Genomic DNA, 14,484 nt, shown 5'->3' on the forward strand with positions numbered 1-14,484 from the left:
TTAAGAATGTAAGAAAAGTCCTGCTGGATCAGGCCTGTGGTGTATCTAGTCCAGCATCCTGTTCTCACACTAGCCAGCCAGATGTCCACAAGAAACCTATTGGCGTATGGCATGTACCAAAGGTGTACAGCTCCCCAAGTGTGTAGGTTCGTGGCAGTGCAGTTTTGCTCCAGAAGATATTCATTCAGACTCCCAACTCTTCAGTCAGCTCAGTCCATTACTGACAGGTCCAAAGCATTAAGGCAGTTTCACTATATACAGGCTTCCATTAGATCCCTTGTAGGAGGTGCAGGCTTCAAATGCAAAGCAAGTATGATAGCCATGTTCAAATATATAAAAGGATGTCACATAGAGGAGGGAGAAAGGTTGTTTTCTGCTGCTCCAGAGAAGCGGACACGGAGCAATGGATCCAAACTACAAGAAAGAAGATTCCACCTAAACATTAGGAAGAACTTCCTGACAGTAAGAGCTGTTCGACAGTGGAATTTGCTGCCAAGGAGTGTGGTGGAGTCTCCTTCTTTGGAGGTCTTTAAGCAGAGGCTTGACAACCATATGTCAGGAGTGCTCTGATGGTGTTTCCTGCTTGGCAGGGGGTTGGACTCGATGGCCCTTGTGGTCTCTTCCAACTCTATGATTCTATGATTCTAAGTACAACTCACAGCATACAAACAGCACAGAGTTCAGCATCAATTTGGCAAAGCTTCCTTGCAGCAAAGCAGAGGCAATGTGCAGCCTCCTCTTTATATACCCAAGAATGACCACACCCGTGGCCAGTTGCCAGGTCACAGTGACCTATTTGGCTGGTTGCCAGGTCGCAGTCACCTTCAAACACTAATCATAAGACTTGCAGGTGCAAGATAAGGGAGGCACATGCACCAGATTTTCCTTAACAGCAATTAAAGGAACCTCAACACCCCTTCTTAATTCTAAGAAAAAACATGCACCAGAGCATGTGTGAAGTGTTTATAAAGTATGCTTCACTAATCCCAACTTTTCAACTATTTGTGTCTTTCGAAGCTATTGGTTTTTGTCATTACATCAGCGATGTTCTGGCTTGACTCACAATATACCATAGCTGTCAACTGTTTCCTTTTTTTAAAGGAAATTCCCTTATTCCGAATATGATTCCTCACAAGAAAAGGGAAAAGTTGACAGCTATGCAATATACAAGTTTTGTTAGTCCTTGTTCCACATTGTCCCAACATGTCTGTATTTGATATCCACATGTTTTGTCCTAGACTTGAATTGTTCAGGCGCTGCCATGGAAAGGCAAGCCCAATTGTCCTCCATAAACTGTCACAGGTAGCTTGGATTCTACATTCATATCATTAAGAACCTGCATGAAATAGGGACGCTCATTGCTCAATTCAGACAGAGCAGCATATTCCACTTCGGATTTAGACACAGAAACCAACCCCCATTTCGTGGATTTCCAAACCACCAAAGACTATCCAAATTCTACTACTATTCCAGTAGTAGACCTTCTTGTCTGTACATCATTTCCAAAGTCACAGTAACACGTTAGCTCCTCTGCCCCAGAGGATGACAGTTTTAAACAGTCCTGTGTTACTTTTAAATAGCGAAACACTCTTGTGTGGTTGGCTTTGAAACTAACCTGCTAAGAACACCCACAGCTCTGGAGCCAAGTGAGGATTCCCACTTGACCCACTGTGAACTGTACAAAAAACTGCCAATGGCAGAGTGGCATAGCTCCTGGTGTTCAAACTCCACATTACTCTCTGTTTTTTGAAAGTCTGTCACCAAAGGAGTTTGAAGAGTTTGAACGCCTTTACAATTCTGCATACCAAAACATTCTAACAGTTGCGTAGTTTTCTTTTTCTGGCTTAGTAGAAAAACTCCCATCACTTACTTTCTGTACTTCAACTCCCAAGTAACTCTTTATAGTAGCTCCTAAATCTTTGAGCTGGAACTCTTGTCCCAAGTGCTAGGCAAACTCCTGAATTTGTTTGTTTGTTTGTACCAAATGAGAAAAAAACATGACTTTTATTAGAGGCTTGAAGAAATCCTATTTGAATATATTTAAAAAAAGATAATTTTGATGGGAGATATGGACAGTGTAGCTTCCCTGGAATGGGGTAGAACTATAAGAAGATGTGACACAAAAGCAAGGGAAGCTACCCAAGGCTTTTTTTCTGATGACAGAAAATTTCAATTTAGTTGATATATGGAGAGAAAAACACCCACTGGATAGATAAGTTCCATTTTATTCATCCACAAATAATTTGGTGAGCTGAATGGACTCTGTATGGCCCTCTAGAGATTTGTACATTGAGGTGAAGAAGGTAGAAATATAAAGGAAAGAAAAAGAATTGATAAATTCTTGTAGAAAAGAGATAGTTAAACAGGATATTAAATTATTGCAAACTCAGTTTTCAATGATAATAAATCAAGAAAAAGAGTGGAAAATTAAAGATTTAAAACATAAACAATTTGAGCAAGCTAATAAAAGCAGGGAAAGTATTAGCATGGCAAATAAAAAAAGGCAAGAGAAAGCCTGCATAAATACAATTAACATAGGAGGTAGAGTTGTGGAAAGAAATAAGAGATCAATTCGTGAGGTTTTTTAAAAATATATATAAGCCACCTCTTTTAACCCTGCATTTAAATATGCTGCTGCAATATGCTGCAAGGGTTAAAAGCATTCTCATGCTTTTGCTCCTGGCTGTCAGAGTAAATGTCTCATCTCTCATCATAATCTAAACCCCTTCACTGCATGAATCCTTTTGCAACAAGCCTTACTTTAAACTTTACTTCACCAGATGCTAGGGTTTTTTCTTTTATGGACCCAAAGGTACCCCACAGATTTCTCCCCTTCAGGCAAATCAACAAGTGAGAAAAACTTGTGACCAGCTAGAGATTGCATTTCTTGTTCCACTGCAGCAAACCACAGCTCCTTCTGTTGTGGCGGCAGCTGCGGGATTTCCTCAAAAGTCTAAGGTTCATAATTCACCTGCAAACCTTAACCTGCCCCACAGAGTATTCTTCAGAATATCTTAAGAGGTGGGATTTCCTGGGTAGCCTTTTCAGATCGTCTTAGTCAGGGGTCAGCAAACTTTTTCAGCAAGGGGCCAGTCCACTGTCCCTCAGACCTTGTGGGGGGCCAGACTATATTTTGGAAAAAAAAATATGAACGAATTCCTATGCCCCACAAATAACCCAGAGACGCATTTTAAATAAAAGCACATATTCTACTCATGTAAAAACACCAGACAGGCCCCACAAATAACCCAGAGATGCATTTAAAATAAAAGGACACATTCTGCTCATGTAAAAACATGCAGATTCCCGGACTGTCCGTGGGCCGGATTTAGAAGGTGATTGGGCCGGATCCAGCGCCCGGGCCTTAGTTTGCCTACCCATTGTCTTAGTTATGTAACTGCCTGTCCCTCTCTTCCTCCCCTTCAGCTTTGGCAGAAAGAGTCTCCTGTTTCACAGGGACTTTGCAGTTGGTTGCCGTGGTAACGGCTGGGCCTGTGGTTCTGGGACTGGCTCAATGAGAGGCAAAACTACTTCAGAATTCGCATGGATTCTGGACCAGTTATTTCGCTCTGAGAACACAGCACTGCAGCTCAGGACCACTTTTCCATTGCCAAGAGAAAACCCAGAACTTTTACAGTCTGGCCGATAACCCACAAAAATCAGTTTCACTCTTTCTCTGTGCCTTGGGGATAGCCGCCAAAAGTTCTCAAATGGGAGATGCTAGGCTTTTTACCATGGAGCAGATAGGAGTATTATTTACCACAGCCTGTTTTGACTATAGCATGCTGTCAGCATGGCCTCCCCACCCCCCACCCCCTGAATTTTTACAGGCAAACCAGCATCATGAAGCAACAAATCTTTCATTGTCTGCAAAGCCTTCCTTCAGTTCCTACTACTACAGTTCCTAGGATTCTTTGGGTGTGAGGGAATTTGCTTTCAACACCTGGTGTGTACACAGCTATCTGCTGGGCTCAATGTGTTTCCCTGCCCCTCACTCCCAGGGCCAGATTTACGTTTGATGAGACCCTAAGCTACTGAAGGCAATGGGGCCCTTTATATGTCCAGCTGCCCTTTGTCAACAACAAATTGTCGCTGTTTTTTGTGTTGAATATATGCTGTATGGTAATTTATGGACCTAATAGGTATCTAAAGCCGTTTGCACATGTTGCCATGCAACCAGTCCATGCAGAATGTAGGCACCCTATATATAGAAATGAGCAAACCAGTGACATTTTAGGGAGCAGGCTAGCAGGTGGGGCCCATGACTTACATCATAGGAGCCTATACAACACACAACACTGTTGCTGTATGTAGGTTTTATTTAATTTGTTTTTTATCTTATATTTTGGAAATGTACATCCAGGGTTTTTTCCTTTAATTTTTTGGGGGGCCCCAAGAGAGTGGGGCTCCAAGCTATAGCTTGTTTAGCTTATACGTAAATCCGGCACGACTCACTCTTAACGCTGCCTCATCGTCAGTCCAGACCCAGCCTGCCAACCTGGTTTGAGCCTGCTTTGGACCATTTGAGTGAAGGGGCCCTTTGTCTGAAGCAGCCACCCCAGACTGTCCCCCCAGCCCCTCCTTCCTCCACCAGCTAGCCTTGTCTGTCTCTCATTTGCTCCTCTTCTTTTGGTATTGGAGTGACTGAAATAGGCTTTCCCCCTTTTGCAACGAATCACACACACCCCTTCCCCGTTTCCCCTCTGGCTGACATCCTTTTAAGCATTGATTCTGCTCCTTTCCCTTAGGTCAGATCTCTGGTTGGAGGAGAGAAAGGGAGATGACCTCAGAGGCGAGGGCAGTGGTTATGGGGAGTGCACCACGCCTCCCATAAGTGGCCAGCACCAAGCCAAGACCACCGGCTTATAAAGTGGGGCCAACAGAAACCAACATTCCCCCAATGAGACCAGAGTCGTGAAGATAAGCACAGCACCCAGGCAGCCCACCCCCAGGAGGAGGAGAGCCCCCCTCTGAGTCCACCAGCGGCTTCCTCCAAAACACCATCGCAAGCACCCAGCTCTGCCATCCAACCACTTTGCAAGCCAAGCTCCAAAGCCTCTTCTAAGACCCTCAACAAGTAAGTGCGTCTCATTGTCAGGCTGGAGGTCTGCTAGACAGTGTGCATCATGATGTAATGCACAGCTTTAGCCTTCAGATAAGCAAGGTATAGGCCGTTTGCACTGCAAATTTGGATCCTTGGGAGAGTTCAATAATTGAGGTTCAGGTAAGGACAGAAAATTCGCTTGCAGGGAGAGTCTGGTTTTTAATGCAATAAAATAAAGAAACTATAAAATAAAGAAAAGGGACGGCGAATTGGGGGAGGGGGGTTAAAGGATTACAGTACTGTACTCACATTTTCAAACATACATTTTTAGCCATGAGGCCCAGGAACCTGCTTGTTTTCTTTCTTTCTTTCTTTCTTTTAAATGAAACTTCAGTTTCTAAATTCACATACTAGCAGCCAATTACAAAGAGGGACAAGGAATTAAGCAGTGAAGCATTATTGCAGTCGCAGGACAGCTTACTGCATCAGCAACCATGACCTCCTGCACTTTCAAGAATGTATATGTAGCATGAGGACTAGAAACCTGATTGATTTAAATAGAATGAGACTTGAGATTCTAAGATCGCAGCACTCACAGCCTTGGCTGTTTGTGACCATATCAACGGACTTTAACTACATAGCCATGAAGAGTCAAAACCAAGTTTTGAGGAAGCAAAACAGTCTTTTTTCTCTAATTCTTCCACTTATTCTGTACCTAATCCCCATTCTACCCTCAGCTTTCCACAATGGCCTCCTCCAAGCCCTTCCATGTGGTCACTCCGCTGCGGATCAGCCCCCACCTCTCCAAATTGGCTGGTACCAAGGTCTACCTGAAACTCGAAAATACCCAACCCACTTGCTCCTTTAAGATACGAGGCATAGGGAACTTCTGCAAAGCGGTAAGGAAAGGAGAAAGCTATATGGGGAAGGCTCATAGCTCAGTGGCAGAGCAGCTGCCTTGAGTGCAGAAGGTCCCAGGTTCAATCCCCAGCCTGTCCAGGTGGGGCTGGCAGTGACTCCTGCCTAAAACCCTAGAGAGCTGCTGCCAGTGAGTGTAGGGAACACTGAGCCTCTTGTCGGCTTACTATAAGGTACATTCCCATATAAGACAAGAAAGAATGGTGAAGGTTGCTGCTGGTTTTCTCTACTGCCCTAGGATAGGCTGCAGCTCAGGTTAAGGCAGCTTGCGGTGTTCATATGATGGGACCTTTCTGGTGGGAAGTGATATTGCACATAATGGATATTGTTTAATCAGTTTAGGGAACGACCTTGAAGCAAGCTGCTCCTCAGTCTGGCAGGTGCCATCTTTGTTTGGGGGAAAGTCTCCTTCTGGGAAGAATTGAATCAGGCAGTGAGCAGGCACGAAGTATTCAACAGAAGTATAGTGTCCAGATCAAGGGAAGCAATAGTACCACTCTAGTCTGTCTTGGTCAGACCACACCTGGAATACTGTGTCCAGTTCTGGGCGCCACAATTTAAGAAGGATGTTGACAAGCTGAAATGTGTGCAGAGGAGGGTGACTAGGATGATCAAAGGTCTAGGAGCCTTATGAGGAATGGTTGAAGGAGCTATGTATGTTTAGCCTAGAAAAGAGGAGATATGATAACCATCTTCAAATAACTAAAAGGGCTGTCACATGGAAGATGGAGCAAGATTGCTCTCTCCTGCTCTGGAAGGTAGGGCTCAAACCTCAACAGCTTCAAGTTACATGAAAGCAGATTCCAACCAAACATATGAAAAAAACTTCCTTACAGTAAGAGCTGTTCTTTGGGCATTCTGCAAAGGTTTCATTATGAGGTCAAGAGGACAGAATCTGGTCCAGACCTGCCTGGAAAGAACCATGGGTGGTGGGGTTGTTTCTGCTGTGGGGTTAAGATGACTTCTGTTCACACATTCCTATTCTTCTGTTTTCACAGTGGGCCAAAAAACACTGCCAGCAGTTTGTCTGTGCCTCAGGTAATGTGGTTTTCTGTGGACACTGTCAGGGTTCCAGGGGTGGGGAGGATCCTGCTTGTGAAAGTTTCCCTTTGAGGCATCTGATTGGCCACTGTGAGAACAGGATGCTGGGCTGGAAGGACTACTAGCCTGATTTAGCAGGCTTGTCTCATGTTCTTATCTGTACATTGGGGGGGGGGGAGAATTACACTAAAATGCTGTCCAGTAGCACCTTAAAGACCAACTAAGTTAGTTCTTGGTATGAGCTTTCGTGTGCATGCACACTTCTTCAGATACACTGAAACAGAAGTTGCCAGATCCTTCTATATAGTGAGAAGGTGGGGAGGGGTATTACTCAGAAGGGTGGTGGGAATGGGAGATTGGCAGATAGCTGAGATGAGCCTGTTGACGACTCTTAACGACTGCAATAGGTCTTACAGGAAAAGGCAAGGGGTGAGAAGGTGAAGAATGGCTTAGTCATGTATAATGAGATAAGAATCCAATGTCTTTGTTCAAACCAGGTCTCTCCATGGTTTTAAGTTTGGTAATGAGTTGCAATTCAGCAGCTTCTCTTTCCAGTCTATTTCTGAAATTCCTCTGTAGTAAAACAGCTACTTTGAGATCTTGTATAGAAAGTCCTGGGAGATTGAAGTGTTCTCCTACTGGTTTCTCTGTTTTGTGATTCTTGATGTCAGATTTATGTCCGTTTATTCTTTGGCGTAAGGTTTGGCCTGTTTGTCCAATATAGAGAGCTGAAGGACACTGTTGGCATTTGATGGCATACACAATGTTAGACGATGAGCAATTAAATAGTCCCGAGATGGTATGTGTGATGTTGTTGGGGCCAGTAATGGTGTTGTCCGGGTGTATGTGGCAGCAAAGTTGGCATCTGGGTTTATTGCAGGCTCTGGTGCCAGTGTCCGTGTTAAGTCTGGTTGTAGTATTATTGTGGGTTAGGAGTTGTTTAAGATTGGGTGGCTGTCTGTAGGCAATGAAAGGTCTTCCTCCCAGAGCTTGAGAAAGAGAACTGTCATCCAGGCCATAGTTGATCCTAATGAATTTGGTATAATTCCCCCTGCTCCATCTCCTTTGGAGCTCTATGTGTGTCTATGGACCAACATAGTGGCCAACGTTTTGGGTGAGTAGCTAAGAGGATCATCACTGTGAGCCCTTGCATTTCTGCATCTCCCACTATGCCATCGCTTGAAGCCCTGACTGCCCTGTCCCCATTCACATCTTCCCGGTGAGAAATGGCTTAGTCATGTATAATGAGATAAGGTGCTACTGGAAGGAATTTTTTTATGTTTACTATGGCAGACCAACACGGCTACCTATCTGTAACTAAAATGCTGGTGATTTTTGCTAGGATTTGGAAAATTGTTTCCACAAGCCAACATGGAAATAGAGACAGCTGAATTTAAGTTTGGAAAAATGAGAGAAACTGAAGTAGTGCAGGGAATCATTGGGTTTTTTCTTATTTTTATTATGTATTTTGTATTTTTAGATTGTGATTTTATATTGTGAACTGCCCTGAGACATGTGGGTATAGGGCAGTATACAAATTTAATTAATTAGAAGAACAACAGTATGGTGGCTTAGAGGCTGAGCTGCAAATCAGAAAGTCCCCAGTTCAGATTTCACCTCTCCCACAAACTAGATGACTTTAGGCAGGACACCTAGATTATATCCAGAAGTCTTGTATGCCTTGGGTTGGCCTGGGAGGGAAGGCAACTGTCATAAGGTCTAGCATCATAGTGGTGTCAAATGGGCTTTCTTCCAGCGGGAAATGCTGGTCTTGCCGCTGCCTACTCTGCAAAACAGTTGGGGATCCCGGCTATCATCTTTGTGCCCCAATCCACACCAGCTATAACTATGGAGCGCATGGAAGATGAGGGAGCCACGGTATGCGTGCAACAGGTAAGTTTGGAAGGAAGATCAGCCTTAACCCTTTCCCTGGCTTATCACAGAAGAACAAAAGTTGGAAGCCTTTAAAAATCACCACCATCATCAAATAAATATTTGTTAGAATCCTAGCCTAATAACAAACTTCCTTTCCTCTAGACACTGGAGGAATGCCAAAACATAGCCAAGGAAATGGCAAAGGGATGCTCTAACTTGACCTACGTGCCTCCGTTCGATGACCCTCTCATCTGGTATGTGATGTAATTTCTCTTTCGGTGGAGAAATTCAGTTCAGTTCGAAACAGTGCCAGATTAGCCATTTTGAAGCAATACCTGAACTGAAGTGCGGCCATTTTGGCCACCTGGTGGCCATTTTATTTCCCCCCACAATGCCCCGGAATTTCAGCTGGGGCCTGGTATGCAGGAAGCAGGGAATATGTCAGGGATTTCCTGCCAAAATGGACTTCTGCAAAGGAAAAAAACAGACCAGATTTCTCCCCCTCCCCACAAATAAAAATGATGAGAAGTTTTGAATGCGCTCTTCTCTCAGTGCCCCCACCCCCAACTCTCTCTTTCCCACCCCTCACATTTGGTTTTGATGTTCTGGGTCCCCTCTGCTTTGCAGGGAAGGGCACAAGACCATGGTCACAGAGATGAAGGAGCAGATGGAGTCCACACCTGGAGCAATAATTCTCTCTGTTGGAGGGGGCGGCATGCTCTGTGGGGTGATCCAGGGCCTCCGCGAGGTGGGCTGGGACAAGGTACCCATCATCGCCATGGAGACCCGCGGAGCCCACAGTCTGAATGCTTCCTTGGAAGAAAAGAAGCTGGTGACACTGCCCGAAATTACCAGGTGAGCTCACGGCACATTTGGTGGGGGACTAGGAGGGTAAAAGACTACCGCTTACCTCAGGGCAGAAGCCACTACTGGTAGTGTGACAGCTGATGTGGGCTGGTACCCATTGGGTCTGGTAGGGCGGAAGACAGGGAGCCCAACAGTAGGGGGCGCCAGAGCCAATGACAGGCAGAGCCAACCTTCTCCTAGTTTTGTCCCCATCCTCCTCCTTGTGGAGTGCTATAAGCAGCAACACTGAGACGAAGGAGGAGGTGGCAGATGGCCAGGCAAGTGAGGGCTGATGGAGGGCAGAAGAAACAATCAATACAATACAATACAATACAATACAATACAATACAATACAATACAATACTGGGAGACAGTGCAGTGGTTATAGTGTCAGACAGCAGGATTCAAATCCCCACTTGATCATGAAGCTCAGTGGCTGAGACCAGTCACTGGCTGCCAGCCTAACCTACCTCACACCTTGAGGGGAAGAATGGAGGGGTATAAATGCAACAGATAAATAAAATGGCCTCATTGTCATTACACATTGTTCGCCTGAGCCAAATCCAACAAGCAAAATCCAGCCCACTGATCTTCCTTTTCCTGTTCTGGGTCCAGCGTTGCTACCACGCTTGGGGCAGCTACTGTGGCAGAGGAAGCTTTGAAGCTGGCGCAAGAGCACCCTGTCATATCACAGGTTGTCGACGACTGTGACGCAGTGGCAGCCGTCGGGAGGTTTCTGGGTATGTATTCGCAAGACAGCCATCCTGTATTAATGCACTAATTGTGAACTCGTTCTCCATGTCTGGATAGTCAGTGCAATTATATGGTGAACTAGAGTTCCCATCTTCTCTGACCATCGGCCATACTGGCTGGGGCTGATGGGTGCTGGAGTCAAATAAACTCTACAAGGCGCCACACTGGCTCTTGCTGCTCCAAGTGCTATTATGACTTTGTGCAGAACTGTATTGCAGGGGATTGCACGAGATGAGCCTTTCTGTCCCTTCCAACTGTACAATACCAGTAGTCATTGATTTGTCCAATCCTCTTATTTGTTCAATCCTCTTTTGAGGATCAAGTGGTATATTGCACTTCAAATGCATGGCATGAATTACTTCTACTACTGATTGCGTGGGTGGCACTGTAGTCTAAACCTAGGGCTTGCCAATCGGAAGTTGGGCGGTTCGAATCCCTGCAACGGGGTGAGTTCCCATTGCTCAGTCCCTGCTCCTGCCAACCTAGCAGTTTGAAAGCACATCAAAGTGCAAGTAGATAATTACGGTAGGTACCGCTCCGATAGGAAGGCAAACAGCGTTTCCGTGCGCTGCTCTGGTTTCGCCAAAAGTGGCTTAGTCATGCTGGCCACATGACCCCACATGACCTGGAAAAACTGTCTGAGGACAAAATGTCTCCCTTGGCCAGTAAAGCAAGATGAGCGCCACAACCCCAGAATCGTTCACGACTGGACTTAACTGTCAGGGGTCCTTTACCTTTTCTTTCTTTTTTCCTACTGATTAAAAGGTAAAGGGACCCCTGACCATTAGGTCCAGTCGTGGCCGACTCTGGGGTTGCGGCGCTCATCTCGCTTTATTGGCCGAGGGAGCCGGCGTACAGCTTCCGGGTCATGTGGCCAGCATGACTAAGCCACTTCTGGCAAACCAGAGCAGCACACGGAAACGCCGTTTACCTTCCCGCCGGAGCAGTACCTATTTATCTACTTGCACTTTGACGTGCTTTCAAACTGCTAGGTTGGCAGGAGCAGGGACTGAGCAACGGGAGCTCACCCCGTCGCAGGGAATTGAACTACCGACCTTCTGATCAACAAGTCCTAGGCTCTGTGGTTTAACCCACAGATTACTCATGCCTTAATGGCAAAGAGAAACAGCACAGTTGGTTAGAGCATGGTGGTGATAACGCCAAAGTTGCAGGTTTGATCCCTGTATTGGATAGCTGCATATTCCTGCATTACAAAGGATTGGACCGAATGATCCTCAGGGTCCCTTCCAGCTCTAGGATGCTATGATTCAACATCTAGAAAACTTAAACGACCCTTTTGCCTGCAGACGAGGAGAGGATGCTGGTGGAGCCGGCGTGCGGGGCGTCCTTGGCAGCCGTCTACTGCGAGCTGACCAAAACGTTGCAAAAGGATGGTAAACTCCGCAACGAGCTGGAATCCATAGTCATCATTGTGTGTGGCGGCAACAACATCACCATGGAGGAACTGGATTGCTTGAAGGAGCAGCTGTCCTCGGATAACGGTGATCTTGTGGAGTGCGAGCTTGCCATGGCAACATGGAACAATCCATGCAACATTTTCGCGGCTTCGCTCCAAAAATCCATGGGGGCGTGTGCTCATTAAAACTCACGGCTGCTTCACCCACCCTGCTCTCCCAGAGCTCTGTGTTACCCCCCAGGTGGGAGCAGAGGAGTGGGCGGACGGGAAAACTGGGTTGCAATATACCTTGGTGCCTCAGGATTTGGTTGGATCGCCAGCAGATACCCGAGAGTACAAGATCCCAGGAGGGATCGCTAGATTGCCAGGTGGTGGTTCGGGTTTCTGTGCAGCTGCCCCTCGTGGCGAGTTGCTGAACTGAACATTTTGGCTTCTACATGGGCAGTATGGGATGCCCAGGCTGTGTGTGGGCTGGCTCCTGAATAGGAAAGAGTGGCATGGAACCATAGAACTGTAGAGTTGGAAGACCATGCAGGTAATCTAGTCAAACCACCTGCGATGCAGGAATCTTTTGCCCAATGTGGGGCTCCAAGCCACAACCCTGAGATTAAGAGTCTCATGATCTGTCAACTGAGCTAAGGGCATAGAGAAGAGGGCTTCCTTTGCAATGCGGTTTTGAGAAGTGTGGTCTTCCCCAGCTCGCTTGTTGCAGCATCTTTTGCTCCTGAATTCCACCACCCGGTTTAACCTTCAGCCCCGACTTCTGGCTTATTCCTGCCTCCCGGTTTGACCTTTGTCCTTGATGCTACCTCCTAGCTTCTTTCCACAATGACTTCTGGCTTCCTCTTGTCTTGCCCTCATGTACCTTTCAACCCTAACTTCTGGCTTGCCTTTCAGCTTGCTCTACAGTCTTTCTAGAAAGCCAGTTCAGGTGGCTTCTAGACAGGCAACGATGTTCAGCTGTGGGGATCTTTTACATCTTTTTCTTTCAACGATTTATATCTTACAGGATTTATTATTTGAACTGTTATTCTCTGGGGGTGCTGTTCTAGAACAGCTGATGTAGTTTTAACCAGTAAACCACCTTGGAGAACTTCTTATCCAGTAAGGTGGCATATAATTTTTTTTAAAAATAGTAATAACAATAAGCTTATGTGGGTGCTTTTTAAAATGGTAAACAGCTGCTTCAAAGAGGGTGATGAATTTCAGTAGAAAGGGATTAGCCCTCTTGTCCCTTACCATAGTCCTGACAAATATCACCCCACCCCCCTGACCCCCCAGCAACAGATTATCTCCATAAAGAAGGCATGTCCAAAGTCCGTTTCGGGGGCCTAATCTGGCCTACCAGTCAGTTTAATCTGGCCCCTGTGGTGGTTCATTTCCTGAGGTAAAATCCTTTTAAAAAGCTCAACAACTTCAATCCTTAGGTTAACAACTTTGGTCGGCCCTTCACTTCATCAAATCTGGCCCTCTTTGAAAAAAGTTTGGACACCAATAATCCAGAGATTGGGTGGGTGCGCATGGCTCTTGCTGACCTGGAATTCTTCGCAGCACCACTTCAGCTTTTCCAACTTCAAAACATTCTCCTAGGAAACCAGGACTGAAGTCAGTTCCCCAGTCAGTGTCAGGCTGCCGAGGAACCAACCCCCGCGGCTGGTTGTCACGAATGGACATGGAAAAGTTGTTACCAACTGCTTTTTATTCAATATTCACAGAGGCTTGGGAATGCAGTCTCTTGGAATAATGGTGTTGCCCTGAGTGAGTCTCCACCCCCTTCCTTTCTCCTCTTCATGTGTCATCACTATGCTTGCTGAAAAGTGCCCTCTGCCTCTCAGCCGTCTGCTCTCCTACTTTTAATGTCCGCCAGGTTCAGGGAGAGGTGAGGTCTGGAGTGTTTTCTAAAGACACTTGAGTCCATCAGCTGTCCCCCCCTCTGGTGCTGCTTCTTCCTACTCTCCTATTATTTCCCAGCTTTTCCTCTCATCTGCCTCTGAGCTGTGATCTCCCTCAAACCAGTTGTGATTCTAAATTGTCGTCTTCTTCTCTGGAAGGGTCAGGCTGGGGAGGCGGTCTCCACCCTTCCTCCCTGACAGTCAGGGTTGTATTGATGGGACGATGAAACAATACTACGAGATCCCAGCTCATGGAAACAAAAAACTCTGATCCTGAGAATCTTAAAATTGCACAGCCAACTTCCTCTAGATTGGTGCACCTGTTTCTGCCAGCATAACCTGAGATGACACTGGCCTTAAGGTGTGTGAGTGATGGAAACAGGTAAAATGTGTGTGCAAAAGAGGGAAGCAAGAGTGTGTGGGAGAGAGAAGTGTTGTGTGCATGTGTGTGTGATAGAGGGGATTTAACTGTTTACACCTAAGTGGTGATTTCAAACGATTCCTGCCTTGTTTCCTCTGGGAAAATATCAAAGACCTTGAAGCAGAACATGGGATGTCAAGTTAGTGTTGATATTTATTAAGACCAAAAATAAAATCAATCATAACAATAACTTTTGATCATACAAGGCAAGACCGAATTCCCTTCATATAGCTGACCAATACACTCATATACCCTGATCCACAGGGACAGAGTTTAT

At 45.9% G+C, this 14,484-nt stretch overlaps 1 protein-coding gene across 1 annotated transcript in view; it reads left to right on the top strand.

The window, feature by feature from the left end:
* The window catches only part of LOC309521679 (uncharacterized protein), a 28,935-nt gene extending 16,834 nt beyond the window's left edge, over positions 1-12,101 (top strand). Inside the window, exons 11-17 of the mRNA XM_082204389.1 lie at positions 5,782-5,943; positions 6,961-7,000; positions 8,760-8,896; positions 9,041-9,132; positions 9,506-9,733; positions 10,340-10,464; positions 11,785-12,101. Coding sequence (XP_082060515.1) covers positions 5,782-5,943; positions 6,961-7,000; positions 8,760-8,896; positions 9,041-9,132; positions 9,506-9,733; positions 10,340-10,464; positions 11,785-12,080 — 1,080 coding nt within the window. The 3' untranslated portion in view covers positions 12,081-12,101. The remainder of the gene's footprint in view (positions 1-5,781; positions 5,944-6,960; positions 7,001-8,759; positions 8,897-9,040; positions 9,133-9,505; positions 9,734-10,339; positions 10,465-11,784) is intronic.
* The last annotated feature ends 2,383 nt before the right edge of the window (positions 12,102-14,484 follow it).

The sequence above is a fragment of the Podarcis vaucheri genome (assembly GCF_965113315.1).
Source record: "Podarcis vaucheri genome assembly, chromosome: 16".
NCBI lineage: Eukaryota > Metazoa > Chordata > Lepidosauria > Squamata > Lacertidae > Podarcis > Podarcis vaucheri.